Here is a 21,897-nt window from a genome sequence, read left to right as displayed (position 1 = left end):
ACCGCAGGGGTAAAAAACGCAGCAAATCCGCAAGAAAACCGCAGCAAAAACACACAAAAAATGCTGCGGAACCGCACAAAAACGCGACAAATCCGCAGGTGTGTTTTCTGCCAGGAGAGGCAGAATCCGCACCAGAAATTCCTAAGCCTAATCCTCAATGTGTGCACATAGCCAAAGTCTTCCTTCAACCTTAATAACTATGATACTATGAACATGATAACAACTAGTGATGAGCGAATATACTCGTTACTCGAGATTTCCCGAGGATGCTCGGGTGTCCTCCGAGTATTTATAAGTGCTCGGAGATTTAGTTTTGATCGCCGCAGCTGAATGATTTACAGCTACAAGCCAGCATAAGTAGATGTGGGAATTGCCTGGTTGCTAGGGAATCCACACATGTATTCAAGCTGGCTAAGAGATGTAAATCATTCAGCTGCTGCAAGGAAAACTAAATCTCCGAGCACTTACAAATACTCGGAAGTCACCCGGACATGTTCGAGAAATCTCGAGTAACGAGTATATTCGCTCATCACTAATAACAACCCCAAACACACCTTCAAGATGACCATTGCCTTACTAAAGAAACTGAGTGTAAAGGTGCCGGAATGGCAAAACATGTCTCCAGACTTAAACCCTACTGAGCATCTGTGGGGCAACCTCAAACAGAAGGTGGAAGAGCGCAATAACATCCACCAGCTCCGTGATGTCGTCTTGGAGAAGTGGGAGAAGATTCTTGTGGCAATCTGTGAAGCTCTAGTGAACTCCATGCCTAAGAGCGTTAAGGCAGTGCTTGAAAATAATGGTGGCCGCACAAAATCTTGACACTTTGGGCACAATTTGGGCATTTTTTTTTAGAGGTGTACTTATTTTTGTTGCCAGCGGTTTAGTCATGAACGGCTGTGTGTTGAGTAATTAATATGTGTGTTGAGTATTAATAGGGCGCACAAATTTACACTGTTATACAAGCTGTATACTGACCTCTTTACATTGCATTAAAGTATCATATCTTTAGTGTTGTCCCATGAAGAGATATAATAAAATATTTACAAAAATGTGTGGGGTGTACTCATTTTTGTGATATACTGTATGCCCAAGAGGCTTTGCACCCACGATTAGATAAAGCATTCACCGAACATGAATCAGACCAAAAAGGAAAAGGATGACCGGGAATATTTAAATATATTACTTTTATTACCCACGATTAGATTAGATAAGTAAGCAATTTGTATTCGACTACTACACGTACCTTTTTGGAAGAGATTCTGGCTCCTTTAGAATAGTCATTCCGGCCTGAACCATGGCTATTGGGGTAGCAACATATCCAGCTTCTGAAAAGCAATGTTTGGCAAAAATACTAAGAAAATTCTATTTCAGAAAACAACAACTTTGAGATCATTTTAAATAGTTTACTAGAAGTTTAGTTTGACAAAGAAGAGAAAAATGTACCTGGTCCTGAAACCTGTGTGCAGATTTTCACATTGGGCTTCCCCTGTTGTGGGTCTATGCCCCGACTGTAACCCTCCCCGAAGAATGTTATTGAGAATGAAGATTCTGCCATCTATCAGTAGAATATTTAGTAAATACATTTATTGCAGACATAACATTCATACTTCCATAATGAATAATAGACAGTTCTTCAAAATGTCTCCATGGATAAAATAAGCAAAAAAAAAAAATATATATATATACATTGCCCAAAAGAATAAAGGGAACACTTAAACAACAGAATATAACTCAAAGTATATCAAACTTCTGTGAAATCAAACTGTCCACTTAGGAAGCAACACTGTTTGACAATCAATTTCACATGCTGTTTTGCGAATGGAATAGACAACAGATGGAAATTATTGGCAATTATCAAGACACACTCAATAAAGGAGTGGTTCTGCACGTGGGGATCACACACCACATCTCAGTACCAATTCTTTCTGGCTGATGTTTTGGTCACTTTTGAATGTTGGTTGTGCTTTCACACTCGTGGTAGCATGAGACGGACTCTACAACCCACACAAGTGGCTCAGGTAGTGTAGCTCATCCAGGATGGCACATCAATGCAAGCTGTGGCAAGAAGGTTTGCTGTAACTGTCAGCGTAGTGTCCAGAGGCTGGAGGTGCTACGAGGAGACAGGTCAGTACACCAGGTGATGTGGAGGGGGCTGTAGGAGGGCAACAACATAGCAGCAGGACCGCTACCTCAGCCATTGTGCAAGGAGGAACAGAAGGAGCAGTGCCAGAGCCCTGCAAAATTACCTCCAGCAGGCTACAAATGTGCATGTGTCTGCACAAACGGTTAGAAACAAACTCCATGAGGATGGTCTGAGTGCCTGACATCCACAGATATGGGTTGTTCTCACAGCCCAACACCGTGCAGGACGCTTGGCATTTGCTACAAAACACCAGGACTGGCAAATTCGCCACTAGCACCCTGGTGCCCTTCACAGATGAAAGCAGGTTCTCACTGAGCACACTAGACAGAGTCTGGAGATGCCATGGAGAGCGATGTGCTGCCTGCAACATCCTTCAGCATGACCGGTTTGGCAGTGGGTCCGTAATGTTGTGGGGTGACATTTCTTTGGAGGGCCGCACAGCCCTCCATGTGCTCGCCAGAGGTAGCCTGACTGCCATTAGGTACCGAGATGGGATCCTCAGACCCCTTGTGAGACCATTTGCTGGTGCGGTTGGGCCCTGGGTTCCTCCTAATGCAGGACAATGCCAGACCTCATGTGGCTGGAGTGTATCAGCAGTTCCTGCAAGATGAATGCATTGACGCTATCGACTGGCCCGCCGTTCCCAAGACCTGAATCCGATTGAACACATCTGGGACATCATGTCTTGCACCATCCACCAACGTCACGTTGCACCACAGACTGTCCAGGCGTTGGCGGATGCTTTAGTCCGGGTCTGGGAGGAGATCCATCAGGAGACCATCCGCTGCCTCATCACGAGCATGCCTAGGCATTGCAGGGAGGTCATACAGGCATGTGGAGGCCACACACACTACTGAGCATCATTTCCTTGTCTTTACACATTTCCACTGACGTTGGATCAGCCTGTAACTTCATTTTCCACTTTGATTTTGAGCATCATTCCAACTCCAGATCTCTGTGGGTTATTAGTTGTGATTTACATTGATAATTTTTAGGTTTTATTTTCAACACATTCCACTATGTAATGAATAGATTTACAACTGGAATATTTCATTCAGTGATATCTAGGATGTGGGATTTTAGTGTTCCCTTTATTTTTTGAGCAGTGTATATACAGTATTTATATTACCCTATTGCTAGCTTTGAGATTGAATGAACATTGCTTTTTCTCAGTACCGCATGTGTTTATTAGTTGTAAATGGTATTGATGCTCATTTTTATTAAAGCTGTAGTTTGGGTCTAATCCTACACTACCCTTTGTAGTTTTGTAAGCATTAATAGAGATATTCTGATTGACGTGAGGGGGAGTTATGGAATCAATTCAACACCGCCGACTCAGCTGCTACCGGTCTTTACATACAGATGGGTGAAAAAGTGTTTACCCCTTCCTGATTTCCTACTCCTTTGCATGTTTATCACACTTAAAAGGGGTATTACCATCTCCAAGATCCTATCCCAATATGTAGCAGGTGTAATAACAATAATATTAACAAATACCTTCAATTAGAAATGTAGTATAGTTTTTCAGGTCTCTCCTCATGTGCAGGAATTGCAGGACCTTAGATATCCATGATTTCGACCACAGATTTAGTGACAGCTAGTTGCTAGTGGTCATAACCATAGATACCTAAGGTCCTGCAATGCCTGGACATGATGAAAGCTATTCTACATTTCTAATTGGAGGTACAGTGGGGAAAAAAGTATTTAGTCAGCCATCAACTCTGCAAGTTCTCCCACTTAACAAGATGAGAGAGACCTGTAATTGACATCATAGGTTGACCACAACTATTAGAGTGAAAATGAGAAATCAAAACCAGAAAATCACCTTGTCTGATTTGGCAAGTTCTCCACTCATTACATGATGTAGTAATGGCACATGTTTGAACTTGTTATCAGTATAAAAGACGACTGTCCACAACCTCAAACAGTCACACTCCAAACTCCACTATGGTGAAGACCAAAGACCTGTGGAAGGACACCAGAAATAAAATTATAGCCCTGCACAAAGCTGGGAAGGCTGAATCTGCAATAGGCAAGCAGCTTGGTATGATGAAATCAACTGTAGGAACAATAATAAGAAAATGGAAGACATACAAGACCACTGATAATCTCCCTTAATCTGGGGCTCCACGCAAGATCTCACTCTGTGGGGTCAAAATGATCACAAGAAAGGTGAGCAAAAATCCCAGAACCATAAAGTGAATGACCTACATAGAGCTGGGACCACAGTAACAAATGCTACCATCAGTAACACACTACGCCGCCAGGGACTCAGATCCTGCAATGCCAGACATGTCCCCCTGCTTAAGCCAGTACATGTCCAGGCCCATCTGAAGTTTGCTAGAGAGCATTTGGATTATCCAGAAGAGTATAAGGAGAATGTCATATGGTCTGATGAAACCAAAATAGAACTGTTTGGTAGAAACAAAATTTGTCGTCTTTGGAAGAGACAGAATGCTGAGTTGCATCCAAAGAACACCATACCTACTGTGAAGCATGGGGGTGGTAACATCATGCTTTGGGGCAGTTTCTCTGCAAAGTGACCAGGACGATTGATCCGTGTACATGAAAGAATGAATGGGGCCATGTATCGTGAGATTGTGAGTGCAAACCTCCCTCCATCAGCAAGTGCATTGAAGAGGAAACGTGGATGGGTCTTTCAGCATGATAATGATCCCAAGCACACCGCCAGGGCAAAAAGGAGTGGCTTCGTAAAAAGCAAATGAAGGTCCTGGAGTGGCCTAGCCAGTGTCCAGATCTCAACCCCATAGAAAACCTTTGGAGGGAGTTGAAAGTCCGTGTTGCCCAGTGACAAGCCCAAACATCACTGCTGTAGAGGAGATCTGCATGGAACAATGGGCCAACATATCACCAACAGTGTGTGCCAACCTTGTGAAGACTTACAGAAAACATTTGACCTCTGTCATTGCCAGCAAAGGATATATAACAAAATATTGAGATAAGTATTTGATCATTAACAAAAGTTCATTTTCCACCATAATTTGGAAAATAAATCTTGCCAAATCAGACAAGGTGATTTCTGGATTTGTTTTCTCATTTTGACTCTCATAGTTGTGGTCTAGATATGATGTGAATTACAGGCCTCTCTCATCTTTTTAAGTGGGAGAACTTGCACAATTGGTGGCTGACTAAATACTTTTTTTAACCCCTTCATGACCCAGCCTATTTTGACCTTAATGACCTGGCCGTTTTTTGCAATTCTGACCAGTGTCCCTTTATGAGGTAATAACTCAGGAACGCTTCAACGGATCCTAGCGGTTCTGAGATTGTTTTTTCGTGACATATTGGGCTTCATGTTAGTGGTAAATTTAGGTCAATAAATTCTGCGTTTATTTGTGATAAAAACGGAAATTTGGCGAAAATTTTGAAAATTTCGCAATTTTCACATTTTGAATTTTTATTCTGTTAAACCAGAGAGTTATGTGACACAAAATAGTTAATAAATAACATTTCCCACATGTCTACTTTACACCAGCACAATTTTGGAAACAAAATTTTTTTTTGCTAGGAAGTTATAAGAGTTAAAATTTGACCAGCGATTTCTCATTTTTACAACGAAATTTACAAAACCATTTTTTTTAGGGACCACCTCACATTTGAAGTCAGTTTGAGGGGTCTATATGGCTGAAAATACCCAAAAGTGACACCATTCTAAAAAATGCACCCCTCAAGGTGCTCAAAACCACATTCAAGAAGTTTTTTAACCCTTCAGGTGCTTCACAGCAGCAGAAGCAACATGGAAGGAAAAAATGAACATTTAACTTTTTAGTCACAAAAATTATCTTTTAGCAACATTTTTTTTATTTTCCCAATGGTACAAGGAGAAACTGAACCACGAAAGTTGTTGTCCAATTTGTCCTGAGTACGCTGATACCTCATATGTGGGGGTAAACCACTGTTTGGGCGCACGGCAGGGCTTGGAAGGGAAGGAGCGCCATTTGACTTTTTGAATGAAAAATTGGCTCCACTCTTTAGCGGACACCATGTCACGTTTGGAGAGCCCCCGTGTGCCTAAAAATTGGAGCTCCCCCACACGTGACCCCATTTTGGAAACTAGACGCCCCAAGGAACTTATCTAGATGCATAGTGAGAACTTTGAACCCCCGGGGGCTTCACAAATTGATCCGTAAAAATGAAAAAGTACTTTTTTTTCACAAAAAAATTCTTTTAGCCTCAATTTTTTTCATTTTCACATGGGCAACAGGATAAAATGGATCCTAAAATTTGTTGGGCAATTTCTCATGAGTACACCGATACCTCACATGTGGGGGTAAACCACTGTTTGGGCACATGGTAAGGTTCGGAAGGGAAGGAGCGCCATTTGACTTTTTGAATGAAAAATTATCCTAGAGATTCACCGGTCAGGGAACTTCAAACAAGCCATAGAGACCCTGAAAGACAAGGCCTGCAAAACCTTCTATGCCATCCGAAGGACACTCTACCATCTGAAGCCACCAGTGAGGGTCTGGCTAAAAATCTTCGACTCCATCATCGCCCCAATCCTCCTGTATGGCAGCGAAGTCTGGGGTCCTCACACCTACCCAGACTGGTCAAAGTGGGACTCCAGTCCAACAGAAATATTCCACCTGGAATTCTGCAAGCACCTTCTCCAGGTCCATCGGAGCACCTCCAACAGTGCTTGTCGGGCCGAGCTGGGCAGATTCCCTCTACACCTAACAGTTCTAAAGAGGGCGCTGTCATTCCGGGCTCACCTGCATAGGAGCAATCCAAGCTCCCATCACCATAAAGCCCTGACACATGAAGGTGAAACAGAAAAACCAGAACCCCCGGAACAGCCCAGCCAAACCCAACCGGAGCAGAACACCAATCACAACAACCTGACAAAAGCCGGAATTAGGAAGATGGCAGATGAAGGCCAGGAGAGGTATGTCAGTGACTGGAAGAATGATATCATCAGCTCACAGAAACTGACCATGTACCGGAGCCTACAGAGAGACTACAGACTGGCCCCATATCTGGAGAAACTCCCGGACCCCAGAGACCGCCAGATCCTGAGCCGATATAGACTCAGTGCCCACAGTCTGGCCATCGAATGTGGCCGACACAGGCAGAGCTACAAGCCCAGGGAGGAAAGACTGTGCCAACACTGTGACCAGGAGGCCATAGAGGACGAAACCCACTTCCTGCTACACTGCTCCAAATACTCAGCAGTGAGGGACACTCACTTCAGGAGACTCTCACATCTCTTCCCAGACTTCATCACCATGAAGGAGGAAGAGAAAACATATATCTTGCTGGGAGAAGAAGAGAGAGCGGTGGAGATAGCAGCGCGGTATGTGAGCGAATGTCATAGATTGCGAGAAAGAGAACTATGATGCCATGGACTATAGCCCCCAACCTGGACCTGCCCCATCCACCTCCCCTATGCCATGGACTATAGCCCCCAAACTGGACCTGCCCCATCCACCTCCCCTATGCCATGGACTATAGCCCCCACAATGGACCTGCCCCATCCACCTCCCCTATGCCATGGACTATAGCCCCCAACCTGGATCTGCCCCATCCACCTCCCCCCACAGCTCCTACCCAACATCCCCTCAGTCCCTATCCCTATTGCCTCTATACACTTGCTTTGGCAAAACTGATGTGTATTTGGTCCTGCCAATAAAGCTTCTTTGAATCTTGAAAAAAAAAAAAAAAAAAAAAAAAAAAAAATTATCTCCATCGTTAGCGGACACCATGTCGTGTTTGGAGAGCCCCCGTGTGCCTAAACATTGGAGCTCCCCCACAAATGACCCCATTTTGGAAACTAGACCCCCCAAGGAACTTATCTAGATGCATATTGAGCACTTTAAACCCTCAGGTGCTTCACAAATTGATCTGTAAAAATGAAAAAGTACTTTTTTTTTTCACAAAAAAATTATTTTCGGCTCAGTTTTTCATTTTCACATGGGCAATAGGATAAAATGAATCCTAAAATTTGTTGGGCAATTTCTCCCGAGTACGCCGATACCTCATATGTGGGGGTAAACCACTGTTTGGGCACACGGCAGGGCTCGGAAGGGAAGGCGCGCCATTTGACTTTTTGAATGGAAAATTAGCTCCAATTGTTAGCGGACACCATGTCACGTTTGGAGAGCCCCTGTGTGCCTATGCATTGGAGCTCCCCCACAAGTGACCCCATTTTGGAAACTAGACCCCCCAAGGAACTTATCTAGATGCATATTGAGCACTTTAAACCCCCAGGTGCTTCACAGAAGTTTATAATGCAGAGCCATGAAAATAAAAAATAATTTTTCTTTCCTCAAAAATGATTTTTAGCCTGGAATTTCCTATTTTGCCAAGGGTAATAGGAGAAATTGGACCGCAAATGTTGTTGTCCAGTTTGTCCTGAGTACGCTGATACCCCATATGTGGGGGTAAACCACTGTTTGGGCGCACGGCAGGGCTCGGAAGGGAAGGCACGCCAATTGGCTTTTTAAATGGAAAATTAGCTCCAATCATTAGCGGACACCATGTCACGTTTGGAGAGCCCCTGTGTGCCTAAACATTGGAGATCCCCCACATATGACCCCATTTTGGAAACTAGACCCCCAAAGGAACTAATCTAGATGTGTGGTGAGGACTTTGAACTTCCAAGTGCTTCACAGAAGTTTATAACGCAGAGCCATGAAAATAAAATAAAAATTTTATTTTCTCTAAAATGATTTTTTAGCCTGCAATTTATTATTTTCCCAAGGGTAACAGGAGAAATTTGACCCCAAAAGTTGTTGTACAGTTTCTCCTGAGTACGCTGATACCCCATATGTGGGGGTAAACCACAGTTTGGGCACATGTCGGGGCTCAGAAGGGAAGTAGTGACTTTTGAAATGCAGACTTTGATGGAATGGTCTGCGGGCGTCACGTTGCGTTTGCAGAGCCCCTGGTGTGCCTAAACAGTAGAAACCCCCCACAAGTGACCCCATTTTGGAAACTAGACCCCGAAAGGAACTTATCTAGATGTGAGGTGAGCACTTTGAACCCCCAAGTGCTTCACAGAAGTTTATAACACAGAGCAGTGAAAATAATAAATACGTTTTCTTTCCTCAAAAATAATTTTTTAGCCCAGAATTTTTTATTTTCCCAAGGGTTACAGGAGAAATTGGACCCCAAAAGTTGTTGTCCAGTTTCTCCTGAGTACGCTGATACCCCATATGTGGGGGTAAACCACTGTTTGGGCACACGTCGGGGCTCAGAAGGGAAGTAGTGACTTTTGAAATGCAGACTTTGATGGAATGGTCTGCGGGCGTCACGTTGCGTTTGCAGAGCCCCTGGTGTGCCTAAACAGTAGAAACCCCCCACAAGTGACCCCATTTTGGAAACTAGACCCCCCCAAGGAACTTATCTAGATATGTGGTGAGCACTTTGAACCCCCAAGTGCTTCACAGACGTTTACAACGCAGAGCCGTGAAAATAAAAAATCATTTTTCTTTCCTCAAAAATGATGTTTTAGCAAGCAATTTTTTATTTTCTCAAGGGTAACAGGAGAAATTGGACCCCAGTAATTGTTGCCCAGTTTGTCCTGAGTACGCTGATACCCCATATGTGGGGGTAAACCACTGTTTGGGCACATGTCGGGGCTCGGAAGTCAAGTAGTGACGTTTTGAAATGCAGACTTTGATGGAATGGTCTGCGGGCGTCACGTTGCGTTTGCAGAGCCCCTGGTGTGCCTAAACAGTAGAAACCCCCCACAAGTGACCCCATTTTGGAAACTAGACCCCCCAAGGAACTTATCTAGATATGTGGTGAGCACTTTGAACCCCCAAGTGCTTCACAGACGTTTACAACGCAGAGCCGTGAAAATAAAAAATCATTTTTCTTTCCTCAAAAATGATGTTTTAGCAAGCAATTTTTTATTTTCTCAAGGGTAACAGGAGAAATTGGACCCCAGTAATTGTTGCCCAGTTTGTCCTGAGTACACTGATACCCCATATGTGGGGGTAAACCACTGTTTGGGCACACGTCGGGGCTCGGAAGGGAAGGAGCACCATTTGACTTTTTGAATAAAAGATTGGCTGGAATCAATGGTGGCGCCATGTTGCGTTTGGAGACCCCCTGATGTGCCTAAACAGTGGAAACCCCTCAATTCTAACGCCAACACACCCCTAACCCTTATCCCAACTGTAGCCGTAACCCTAACCACAACCCTAACCCCAACACACCCCTAACCCTAACCACAACCCTAATTCCAACCCAACCCTAACCCTAAGGCTATGTACCCACGTTGCGGATTCGTGTGAGATTTTTCCGCACCATTTTTGAAAAATCCGCGGGTAAAAGGCACTGCGTTTTACCTGCGGATTTACTGCGGATTTCACCTGCGGATTCCTATTGAGGAATAGGTGTAAAACGCTGCGGAATCCGCACAAAGAATTGACATGCTGCGGAAAATACAACGCAGCGTTTTCGTGCGGTATTTTCCGCACCATGGGCACAGCGGATTTGGTTTTCCATAGGTTTACATGGTACTGTAAACCTGATGGAACACTGCTGCGAATCCGCAGCGGCCAATCCGCTGCGGATCCGCAGCCAAATCCGCACCGTGTGCACATAGCCTAATTCTAAAGGTATGTGCACACGCTGCGGAAAACGCTGCGGATCCGCAGCAGTTTCCCATGAGTTTACATTTCAATGTAAACCTATGGGAAACAAAAATCGCTGTACACATGCTGCGGAAAAACTGCACGGAAACGCAGCGGTTTACATTCCGCAGCATGTCACTTCTTTCTGCGGATTCCACAGCGGTTTTACAACTGCTCCAATAGAAAATCGCAGTTGTAAAACCGCAGTGAAATGCGCAGAAAAACCGCGGTAAATCTGCCATAAATCCGCAGCGGTTTAGCACTGCGGATTTATCAAATCCGCTGCGGAAAAATCCGCAGAGGACCAGAATACGTGTGCACATATCGAAACCCTAACCCTACCCCTACCCCTAACCCTACCCCTAACCCTAACCCTACCCCTAACCCTACCCCTACCCCTACCCCTAACCCTACCCCTAACCCTACCCCTACCCCTAACCCAACCCCTACCCCTAACCCTACCCCTAACCCTAACCCTAACCCTAGTTCTAACTCCAACCTTAGTGGAAAAAAAAAAAAATTCTTTATTTTATTATTGTCCCTATCTATGGGGGACAAATGGGGGGGGGTCATTTACTGTTTTTTTATTTTGACCACTGTGATAGATTATATCACAGTGATCAAAATTCACATTGGAACGAATCTGCCGGCCGGCAGATTCGGCGGGCGCACTGCGCATGCGCCCGCCATTTTGGAACATTGCGGCGCTCGGGGAAGAAGACGGACGGACCCCGCCAGGATCGGTAAGTATAAGGGGGGGAGATCAGGGCACAGGGGGGGGAGATCAGGGCACGGGGGGGCGTCGGAGCACGGGGGGGGAGGGATCGGAGCATGGGGGAGAGTGATCGGTGTGCGGGCGGGTGGATCGGTGTGCAGGGGGGGTGGATCGGTGTGCAGGGGGGGTGGATCGGAGCACGGGGGGGATCGGAGTGCGGGGGGGTTTGATTGGAGCACGGGGGGTGTGATTGGAGCACGGGGGGAGCGGACAGGAGGACGGGGGAGCGGAGCACAGGACGGAGGGGAGCGGGCCACAGATCGGGGGGCTGGGGGGGCGATCGGAGGGGTGGGGTGGGGGCACATTAGTATTTCCAGCCATGGCCGATGATATTGCAGCATCGGCCATGGCTGGATTGTAATATGTCACCATTTTTTTAGGTGAAATATTACAAATCGCTCTGATTGGCAGTTTCACTTTCAACAGCCAATCAGAGCGATCGTAGCCACGAGGGGGTGAAGCCACCCCCCCTGGGCTAAACTACCACTCCCCCTGTCCCTGCAGATCGGGTGAAATGGGAGTTAACCCTTTCACCCGATCTGCAGGGACGCGATCTTTCTGTGACACAGCATATGCGTCACAGGTCGGATTGGCACCGACTTTCATGACGCATACGCTGTGTCACAGGTCGGGAAGGGGTTAATAGAATATATTATTACATGTGCTTCATATTAGCAGAGCTGCAGGAGAGATCAGCGCAACATAGGGTCTCATCTGAGGAGTATTGCAGGCGATACAATCAAAATTACACTAACCTTTCATGAGTATCTATAAAGCATGTAATGAAGCACATCAGCTGCAACAGATCCACGGATATCCAGAAAGAAAGGAGAGGTTTGTGGATGATTTCCGCGCTTGTGCTCAATGATGATACGTATATCCAAGATTATCAAATGGATAGTGGTTTATTCTACGCATTTCAATCTGGGATATACGTCTCATCAGTGATCAGCAAGTGCAGAAATCATCCACAAACCTCTCCTTTCTTTCCCGATTTACTACATATTGGGATAGGATCTTTGAGATGGGAATACTCCTTTAAATCTGTTAAGTGATACAATATAGGAAAGATATATATCTTGGTACCGTGTTAGTCAGTAGATAGAAAAATATTTAGAATTGAGAGTCCTCAGTGGTTGACACCTTTTAATGGCTTACTGAAAAGATTGTAACAAATTGCAAGCTTTGGAGACTACTCAGGTCCCTTCATCAGACCTCCTGACGAAACTGCAGGGTCGGGGAAACGCGCTTCGAGGTGTAGCCACGGACTGTCACCCTGTTACAAATATGGCCGCAGGTAATTGATGTATTTTTCTATATTAAGCAAGAAAACTAACGGAGCCATTTTGGCTATATCATTTCTCTATAACCTGTTGTGAATTCTGTGGCCAAGCTCCCTCCTGTGGTCGTGAGTGGTACTTCGGCTGGTTCTGTCTATGAGCTTCCTTTGGTGGATGAGAGTGGTACTGCAGCTTCTGAGTTTCCTTCCTCAGGTGATGAGGTTAAGTCGTTAGGTGCTGCTCTATTTAACTCCACCTAGTGCTTTGATCCTGGCCTCCAGTCAATGTTCTAGTAATGGTCTTGCTTTCTCCTGGATCGTTCCTGTGGCCTGTCTATCCTGCATAAGCTAAGTTTTGCTTGTGTTATTTTTTGTTTGCTATTTTTTCTGTCCAGCTTGCTATATTGGGTTTTCTTGCCTGCTGGAAGCTCTGGGACGCAGAGGGAGCACCTCCGTACCGTTAGTCGGTGAGGAGGGTCTTTCTGCCCCCTCTGCGTGGTTGTTTGTAGGGTTTTGTGTTGACCGCAAAGCAATCTTTCCTATCTTCGGTCTGTTCAGTAAGTTGGGCCTCACTTTGCTAAATCTATTTCATCTCTGCGTTTGTATTTTCATCTCAACTCACAGTCATTATGTGTGGGGGGCTGCCTTTTCCTTTGGGGGATTTCTCTGAGGCAAGCTAGGCTTATTTTTCTTTCTTAGGGCTAGCTAGTTTCTCAGGCTGTGCTCGAGGCGCATAGGTCTGGTCAGGAGCGCTCCACGGCTACCTCTAGTGTGGTTGGATAGGATTAGGGATTGCGGTCAGCAGAGTTCCCACGTCTCAGAGCTCGTCCTATGTTTTTGGTAATTGTCAGGTCACTTTGTGTGCTCTGAACTTCAAGGTCCATTGTGGTTCTGAATTACCTGTTCATAACAGTACTGGAGGCCCAAAGTACTAATGCTTCTCAATAGAGGAAAAAGAGTTCTGAGACCATTTTTTTTTCTTTGCACTGTGTTCTGTCTTTCTTTTCCCCTTTACATCAGGGTGGTTCAGAACACAGGTGTGGACATGGACATTCAGGGTCTGTTCTCTTTGATGGATAATCTCGCTATAAATGTACAGAACATTCAAGATTTAGTGGTTCAGAATCCTATGTTAGAACCTACAATTCCTATTCCTGAGTTATTTTCTGGAGATAGAACTAAGTTTTTGAATTTTAAAAATAATTGTAAACTATTTCTGGCTTTGAAACCCCGCTCCTCTGGTGACCCAGTTCAACAAGTTAGGATCATTATTTCTTTATTATGTGGCGACCCTCAAGACTGGGCATTTTCCCTTGCACCAGGAGATCCTGCATTATGTAATATTGATGCGTTTTTCCTGGCGCTCGGATTGCTGTATGAAGAACCTAATTCAGTGGATCAGGCAGAGAAAAATTTGCTGGCTCTGTGTCAGGGTCAGGATGAGATAGAGATTTATTGTCAGAAGTTTAGAAAGTGGTCCGTGCTCACTCAATGGAATGAATGTGCGCTGGCAGCTATTTTCAGAAAGGGTCTCTCTGAAGCCCTTAAGGATGTCATGGTGGGATTTCCTATGCCTGTTGGTCTGAATGAGTCTATGTCTTTGGCCATTCAGATCGGTCGACGCTTGCGTGAGCGTAAATCTGTGAACCATTTGGCGGTATTATCTGGGCATAAACTTGAGCCTATGCAGTGCGATAGGACTTTGACCAGAGCTGAAAGGCAAGAACACAGACGTCAGAATGGGCTGTGTTTCTACTGTGGTGATTCCACTCATGCTATCTCCGATTGTCCTAAGCGCACTAAGCGGTTCACTAGGTCTGCCACCATTGGTACGGTACAGTCGAAATTTCTTTTGTCCGTTACTTTGATCTGCTCTTTGTCTTCCTATTCTGTCATGGCATTTCTGGATTCAGGCGCTGCCCTGAATTTGATGGACTTGGAGTATGCTAGGCGCTGTGGGTTTGTCTTGGAGCCCTTGCAGTGTCCCATTCCATTGAGAGGAATTGATGCTACGCCTTTGGCCAAGAATAAGCCTCAGTATTGGACCCAGCTGACCATGTGCATGGCTCCTGCGCACCAGGAGGATATTCGCTTTCTGGTGTTGCATAATCTGCATAATGTGGTCGTGTTGGGGTTGCCATGGCTACAAGTCCATAACCCAGTATTAGATTGGAAATCTATGTCTGTGTCCAGCTGGGGTTGTCAGAGGGTACATGGTGATGTTCCATTTCTGACTATCTCATCATCCACCCCTTCTGAGGTCCCAGAGTTCTTGTCTGATTACCGGGATGTATTCGATGAGCCCAAGTCCAGTGCCCTACCTCCGCTTAGGGATTGTGACTGTGCTATCGATTTAATTCCTGGTAGCAAGTTTCCTAAGGATCGACTGTTTAATTTATCTGTACCTGAGCACGCTGCTATGCGGAGTTACATGAAGGAATCCTTGGAGAAGGGTCATATTCGCCCGTCGTCGTCGCCATTGGGAGCAGGGTTCTTTTTTGTGGCCAAAAAGGATGGTTCGCTGAGACCTTGTATTGATTACCGCCTTCTAAATAAAATCACGGTCAAATTTCAGTACCCCTTGCCGCTGCTGTCTGATTTGTTTGCTCGGATTAAGGGGGCTAGTTGGTTCACCAAGATAGATCTTCGTGGTGCATATAATCTTGTGCGTATTAAACGGGGCGATGAATGGAAAACAGCATTTAATACGCCCGAAGGCCATTTTGAGTACCTGGTTATGCCATTCGGGCTTTCTAATGCTCCATCAGTGTTTCAGTCCTTTATGCATGACATCTTCCGAGAGTACCTGGATAAATTCCTGATTGTATACTTGGATGATATTTTGGTCTTCTCGGATGATTGGGAGTCTCATGTGAAGCAGGTCAGAATGGTGTACCAGGTCCTGCATGCGAATTCTTTGTTTGTGAAGGGGTCAAAGTGTCTCTTTGGTGTTCAGAAGGTTTCATTTTTGGGGTTCATTTTTTCTCCTTCTACTATCGAGATGGACCCTGTTAAAGTTCAGGCCATTTATGATTGGACTCAGCCAACATCTCTGAAGAGTCTGCAGAAGTTCCTGGGCTTTGCTAATTTTTATCGTCGCTTCATCAATGGTTTTTCTAGTATTGCTAAACCATTGACTGATTTGACCAAGAAGGGTGCTGATGTGGTCAATTGGTCTTCTGCTGCTGTGGAAGCTTTTCAGGAGTTGAAGCGTCGTTTTTCTTCTGCCCCTGTGTTGTGCCAACCAGATGTTTTGCTTCCGTTCCAGGTCGAGGTTGATGCTTCTGAAATTGGAGCAGGGGCGGTTTTGTCGCAGAGAAGTTCTGATTGCTCGGTGATGAAACCATGCGCCTTCTTTTCCAGGAAGTTTTCGCCTGCTGAGCGAAATTATGATGTTGGCAATCGAGAGTTGCTAGCCATGAAGTGGGCATTCGAGGAGTGGCGTCATTGGCTTGAAGGAGCTAAGCATCGCGTGGTGGTCTTGACTGATCACAAGAACTTGACTTATCTCGAGTCTGCCAAACGGTTGAATCCTAGACAGGCTCGTTGGTCGCTGTTTTTCTCCCGGTTTGACTTTGTGGTTTCGTACCTTCCGGGCTCTAAAAATGTGAAGGCGGATGCCCTGTCTAGGAGTTTTGTGCCCGATTCTCCGGGTTTGCCTGAGCCGGCGAGTATTCTCAAAGAGGGGGTAATATTGTCTGCCATCTCCCCTGATTTGCGGCGGGTGCTGCAAAAATTTCAGGCTAATAGACCTGACCGTTGCCCAGCGGAGAAACTGTTTGTCCCTGATAGGTGGACGAATAAAGTTATCTCTGAGGTTCATTGTTCGGTGTTGGCTGGTCATCCTGGAATCTTTGGTACCAGAGATTTGGTGGCTAGATCCTTCTAGTGGCCATCTCTGTCGCGGGATGTGCGTTTGTTTGTGCAGTCCTGTGGGATTTGTGCTCGGGCTAAGCCCTGCTGTTCTCGTGCCAGTGGTTTGCTTTTGCCCTTGCCGGTCCCGAAGAGACCCTGGACACATATCTCTATGGATTTTATTTCGGATCTCCCCATCTCTCAAAAGATGTCGGTCATTTGGGTGGTTTGTGATCGCTTCTCTAAGATGGTCCATTTGGTACCCTTGTCTAAATTGCCTTCCTCCTCTGATTTGGTTCCATTGTTTTTCCAGCATGTGGTTCGTTTACATGGCATTCCAGAGAACATCGTTTCTGACAGAGGTTCCCAGTTTGTTTCGAGGTTTTGGCAAGCCTTTTGTGCTAGGATGGGCATTGATTTGTCTTTTTCCTCGGCTTTCCATCCTCAGACAAATGGCCAGACTGAACGAACCAATCAGACCTTGGAAACATATCTGAGATGTTTTGTTTCTGCTGATCAGGATGATTGGGTGTCCTTTTTGCCTTTGGCTGAGTTCGCCCTTAATAATCGGGCCAGCTCGGCTACTTTGGTTTCGCCGTTTTTCTGCAATTCTGGGTTCCACCCTCGTTTCTCTTCAGGGCAGGTTGAGTCTTCGGACTGTACTGGTGTGGATACTGTGGTGAATAGGTTGCAGCAGATTTGGACTCATGTAGTGGACAATTTGACTTTGTCCCAGGAGAAGGCTCAACGTTTCGCTAACCGCAGGTGCTGTGTGGGTCCCCGACTTCGTGTTGGGGATTTAGTTTGGTTGTCATCTCGTTATATTCCTATGAAGGTTTCCTCTCCTAAGTTTAAGCCTCGTTTCATTGGTCCATATAGGATTTCTGAGGTTCTTAATCCTGTGTCTTTTCGTTTGACTCTTCCAGCTTCTTTTTCCATCCATAACGTGTTCCATAGGTCATTGTTGCGGAGATACGTGGCACCTGTGGTTTCATCTATTGATCCTCCTGCTCCGGTTTTGGTTGAAGGGGAGTTGGAGTATATGGTGGAGAAGATTTTGGATTCTCGTGTTTCGAGACTGAAACTCCAGTATCTGGTTAAGTGGAAAGGTTATGGTCAGGAAGATAATTCCTGGGTCTTTGCCTCTGATGTCCATGCTGCCGATCTGGTTCGTGCCTTTCATGTGGCTCATCCTGGTCGGCCTGGGGGCTCTGGTGAGGGTTCGGTGACCCCTCCTCAAGGGGGGGGTACTGTTGTGAATTCTGTGGCCAAGCTCCCTCCTGTGGTCGTGAGTGGTACTTCGGCTGGTTCTGTCTATGAGCTTCCTTTGGTGGATGAGAGTGGTACTGCGGCTTCTGAGTTTCCTTCCTGAGGTGATGAGGTTAAGTTGTTAGGTGCTGCTCTATTTAACTCCACCTAGTGCTTTGATCCTGGCCTCCAGTCAATGTTCTAGTATTGGTCTTGCTTTCTCCTGGATCGTTCCTGTGGCCTGTCTATCCTGCATAAGCTAAGTTTTGCTTGTGTTATTTTTTGTTTGCTATTTTTTCTGTCCAGCTTGCTATATTGGTTTTTCTTGCTTGCTGGAAGCTCTGGGACGCAGAGGGAGCACCTCCGTACCGTTAGTCGGTGAGGAGGGTCTTTTTGCCCCCTCTGCGTGGTTGTTTGTAGGGTTTTGTGTTGACCGCAAAGCAATCTTTCCTATCTTCGGTCTGTTCAGTAAGTTGGGCCTCACTTTGCTAAATCTATTTCATCTCTGCGTTTGTATTTTCATCTCAACTCACAGTCATTATATGTGGGGGGCTGCCTTTTCCTTTGGGGGATTTCTCTGAGGCAAGCTAGGCTTATATTTCTTTCTTAGGGCTAGCTAGTTTCTCAGGCTGTGCTCGAGGCGCATAGGTCTGGTCAGGAGCGCTCCACGGCTACCTCTAGTGTGGTTGGATAGGATTAGGGATTGCGGTCAGCAGAGTTCCCACGTCTCAGAGCTCGTCCTATGTTTTTGGTAATTGTCAGGTCACTTTGTGTGCTCTGAACTTCAAGGTCCATTGTGGTTCTGAATTACCTGTTCATAACAATAACCCTTTTGGGCAATGAATTTTAGGTAGTTGTTATATGCACTGCGGATACACTTGAGACATATATACATTATATATATATATATATATATATATATATATATATATATATATATATATATATACGCATATGCATGCTGGCAATGACTGTTACTAAATCATACATATTTTATAAGTAACCAGCATGGATATGCATACTATTATCATGATATGTGTCGTTAGCAGGTTGTATAGGTCATAGATCTCTATATGTTTTGTCTCTTGTTATGATTGTCCATGATTATTGGGAAATGGTACCCCTTATTATTTATTATATGTGATATTGTTCTTGTGAGAAATTTATTCCATTTTCTGCTATATTTGTAATAAAAGATATTTATTTTTTATAATTTTGATTGTGTTGCTACTTCATTTGCTCTATTGGTTATGAGTTATTGGATTTGAAGAGGATCATAATGTATTTATTGTTGGAGGAAATGTTTTGGTTGTATGCAGCGTCGGACTGGAGCACCTTGGGCCCACCAGAGAAAATCATTCTTGGGGCCCACTATGTAGCTACATAGAAATAGATACAAGACCACCAATTGTGTGGTAAAACATGCTAATATCAGGGCATAATATAAGGTAGTACACGTCTTAATTATGTAGCAAGGGTTGGGGTAGAATCATAAAGGGGCAGCCTCCTCATAGAATATAATGTTGCCCCCTCATAGAATATAATGTAGCCCCCTCATAAAATATAATGCAGCCCCCTCTCATAGAATACAATGCTGCACCCTACAAAATATAATGCAACCCCCTCAGGTATAATGCAGTCCTCACCATAGAATATAATGTAGCACCCTCATAGGGTATAATGCAGCCCCCCTCATATAGTATAATGCAGCCCATCACAGAATATAATGCAGCCCCCCATAGAGTATACTGTAGCCCCCTCATAGGGCATAATGCTGCCCCCCTCATATAGTATGATGTAGCCCTCCAGAATATAATGTAGTCCCCTGAGAGAATGCAGCCCCACTACAGAATATAATGGAGACCCCCATAGGGTATACTGTAGCCCCCCATATAGTAATATGTAGCCCCCAGAATATAATGTAGTCCCCTGAGAGAATAATGCAGCCCCACAACAGAATATAATGCAGCCCCCCATAGAGTATACTGTACCCCCCTCATATAGTATGATGTAGCCCCCATAATCTAATGTATTCCCCTGAAAATAATGCAGTTCCCCCACAGAATATAATGTAGCCCCCTCAAAGTATAATGCAGTCCCTCTCCATCCCTATCATTGTCCTCATCACCACCTCCAACATTGCCTTCTCCCCCACCACCCCTATCATAAAAAACACCTGTCTCTCCCATCATCCCCATTTGACCACCTCTGTTATGATTAGGTAATTCAGAACCACAATGGACCTTGAAGTTCAGAGCACACAAAGTGACCTGACAATAACCAAAAGACATAGGACAAGCTCTGAGACGTGGGAACTCTGCTGACCGCAATCCCTAATCCTATCCAACCACACTAGAGGCAGCTGTGGATTGCGCCTAACGCTCCCTATGCAACTCGGCACAGCCTGAGAAACTACCTAGGCCTAAGATAGAAAAACAAGCCTACCTTGCCTCAGAGAAATACCCCAAAGGAAAAGGCAGCCCCCCACATATAATGACTGTGAGTAGAGATGAAAATACAAACGCAGAGATGAAATAGATTTAGCAAAGTGAGGCCCAACTTACTGAACAGACCGAAGATAGGAAAGATAACTTTGCGGTCAACACAAAACCCTACAAACAACCACGCAGAGGGGCAAAAAGACCCTCCTCACCGACTAACGGTACGGAGGTGCTCCCTCTGCGTCCCAGAGCTTCCAGCAAGCAAGAAATACCAATTAAGCAAGCTGGACAGAAAAAATAGCAAAACAAAAATAACACAAGCAAAACTTAGCTTATGCAGAGCAGACGGCCACAGGAACGATCCAGGAGGAAGCAAGACCAATACTAGAACATTGACTGGAGGCCAGGAGCAAAGCACTAGGTGGAGTTAAATAGAGCAGCACCTAACGACTTCACCACATCACCTGAGGAAGGAAACTCAGAAGCCGCAGTACCACTCGTGACCACAGGAGGGAGCTCTGCCACAGAATTCACAACACACCTCCATCATTGCCTCCTTCCCACCAATATTGTCCATTTCATCACCTCCATCATCGCCTCCCTCCCCCACCATCGCCCATTTCATCACCTCCAGCATTGCCTCCCCACCATCATTACCCATCACCTCCATCATTGCCTCCCCCACCATCATTGCCCATCACCTCCATCATTGCCTCCCCCACCATCATTGCCTATCACATCAAACATTGCTTCCCCCACCTTCATTGCCCATCACTTCCATCATTGCCTCCCCTCACCCTCATTGCCCATCACCTCCATCATTGCCTCCCCCAACCACCATCATTGCCCATGACCTCCATCATTGTCTCCCCCCACGATCATTGCCCATCACTTGCCCTCCCTTTCAAGCCACATATCCAAGCCCTTGCCTCCTCCTGCCGTCTCAAACTCAAAAATATTTCCCGGATCCACGTATTCTTTGACCATGAAACCACAAAGACACTAGTACACATCCTTATCTCCCGCCTCAACTACTGCAACCTCCTACTCTCTGACCTCCCCTCTAACACTCTGGCACCACTCCAATCCATCCTACACTCTGCCGCCTGACTAATCCACCTGTCTCCCTGCTATTCCCCAGCCTCTCCCCTATGCCAAGCCCTTCACTGGCTTCCTATTCTCCAGAGGCTCCAGTTAAAAACCCTAACTATGACATACAAAGCCATCCACAACCTGTCCCCTCCATACATCTGTGATATGGTCTCCCGGTACTTACCTACCCGCAACCTTTGATCCTCAAGATCTCCTCCTCTACTCCCCACAACCACATACAAGACTTCTCCTGTGCTTCCCCCATACTCTGGAACGCTCTACCCCAACACATCAGACTCTCGCCTACCACGGAAACCTTCAAAAAGAACCTGAAGTCCCACCTCTTCCGACAAGCCTACAACCTGCAGTGATCCTCAGTCTACTGACCCGCCGCACCTCCATCATTGCCTCCCCCACCATCATTGCCTATTACATCAAACATTGCTTCCCCCACCTTC

General features: G+C 45.5%; 1 protein-coding gene across 1 annotated transcript in view; it reads right to left on the bottom strand.

Annotated features, from left to right (window-relative positions):
• Positions 1-21,897, bottom strand: part of LOC138681636 (saccharopine dehydrogenase-like oxidoreductase) — a 214,710-nt gene that overhangs the window by 16,555 nt on the left and 176,258 nt on the right. Inside the window, exons 10-11 of the mRNA XM_069769311.1 lie at positions 1,447-1,558; positions 1,247-1,328 (exon numbers count right to left, since the gene is read on the bottom strand). Of these exons, the coding sequence (XP_069625412.1) occupies positions 1,247-1,328; positions 1,447-1,558 (194 nt within the window). The remainder of the gene's footprint in view (positions 1-1,246; positions 1,329-1,446; positions 1,559-21,897) is intronic.

The sequence above is a fragment of the Ranitomeya imitator genome, chromosome 5 (genome assembly GCF_032444005.1).
Source record: "Ranitomeya imitator isolate aRanImi1 chromosome 5, aRanImi1.pri, whole genome shotgun sequence".
Taxonomy (NCBI): domain Eukaryota; kingdom Metazoa; phylum Chordata; class Amphibia; order Anura; family Dendrobatidae; genus Ranitomeya; species Ranitomeya imitator.
This window is presented reverse-complemented; position numbering and strand designations above follow the sequence as displayed.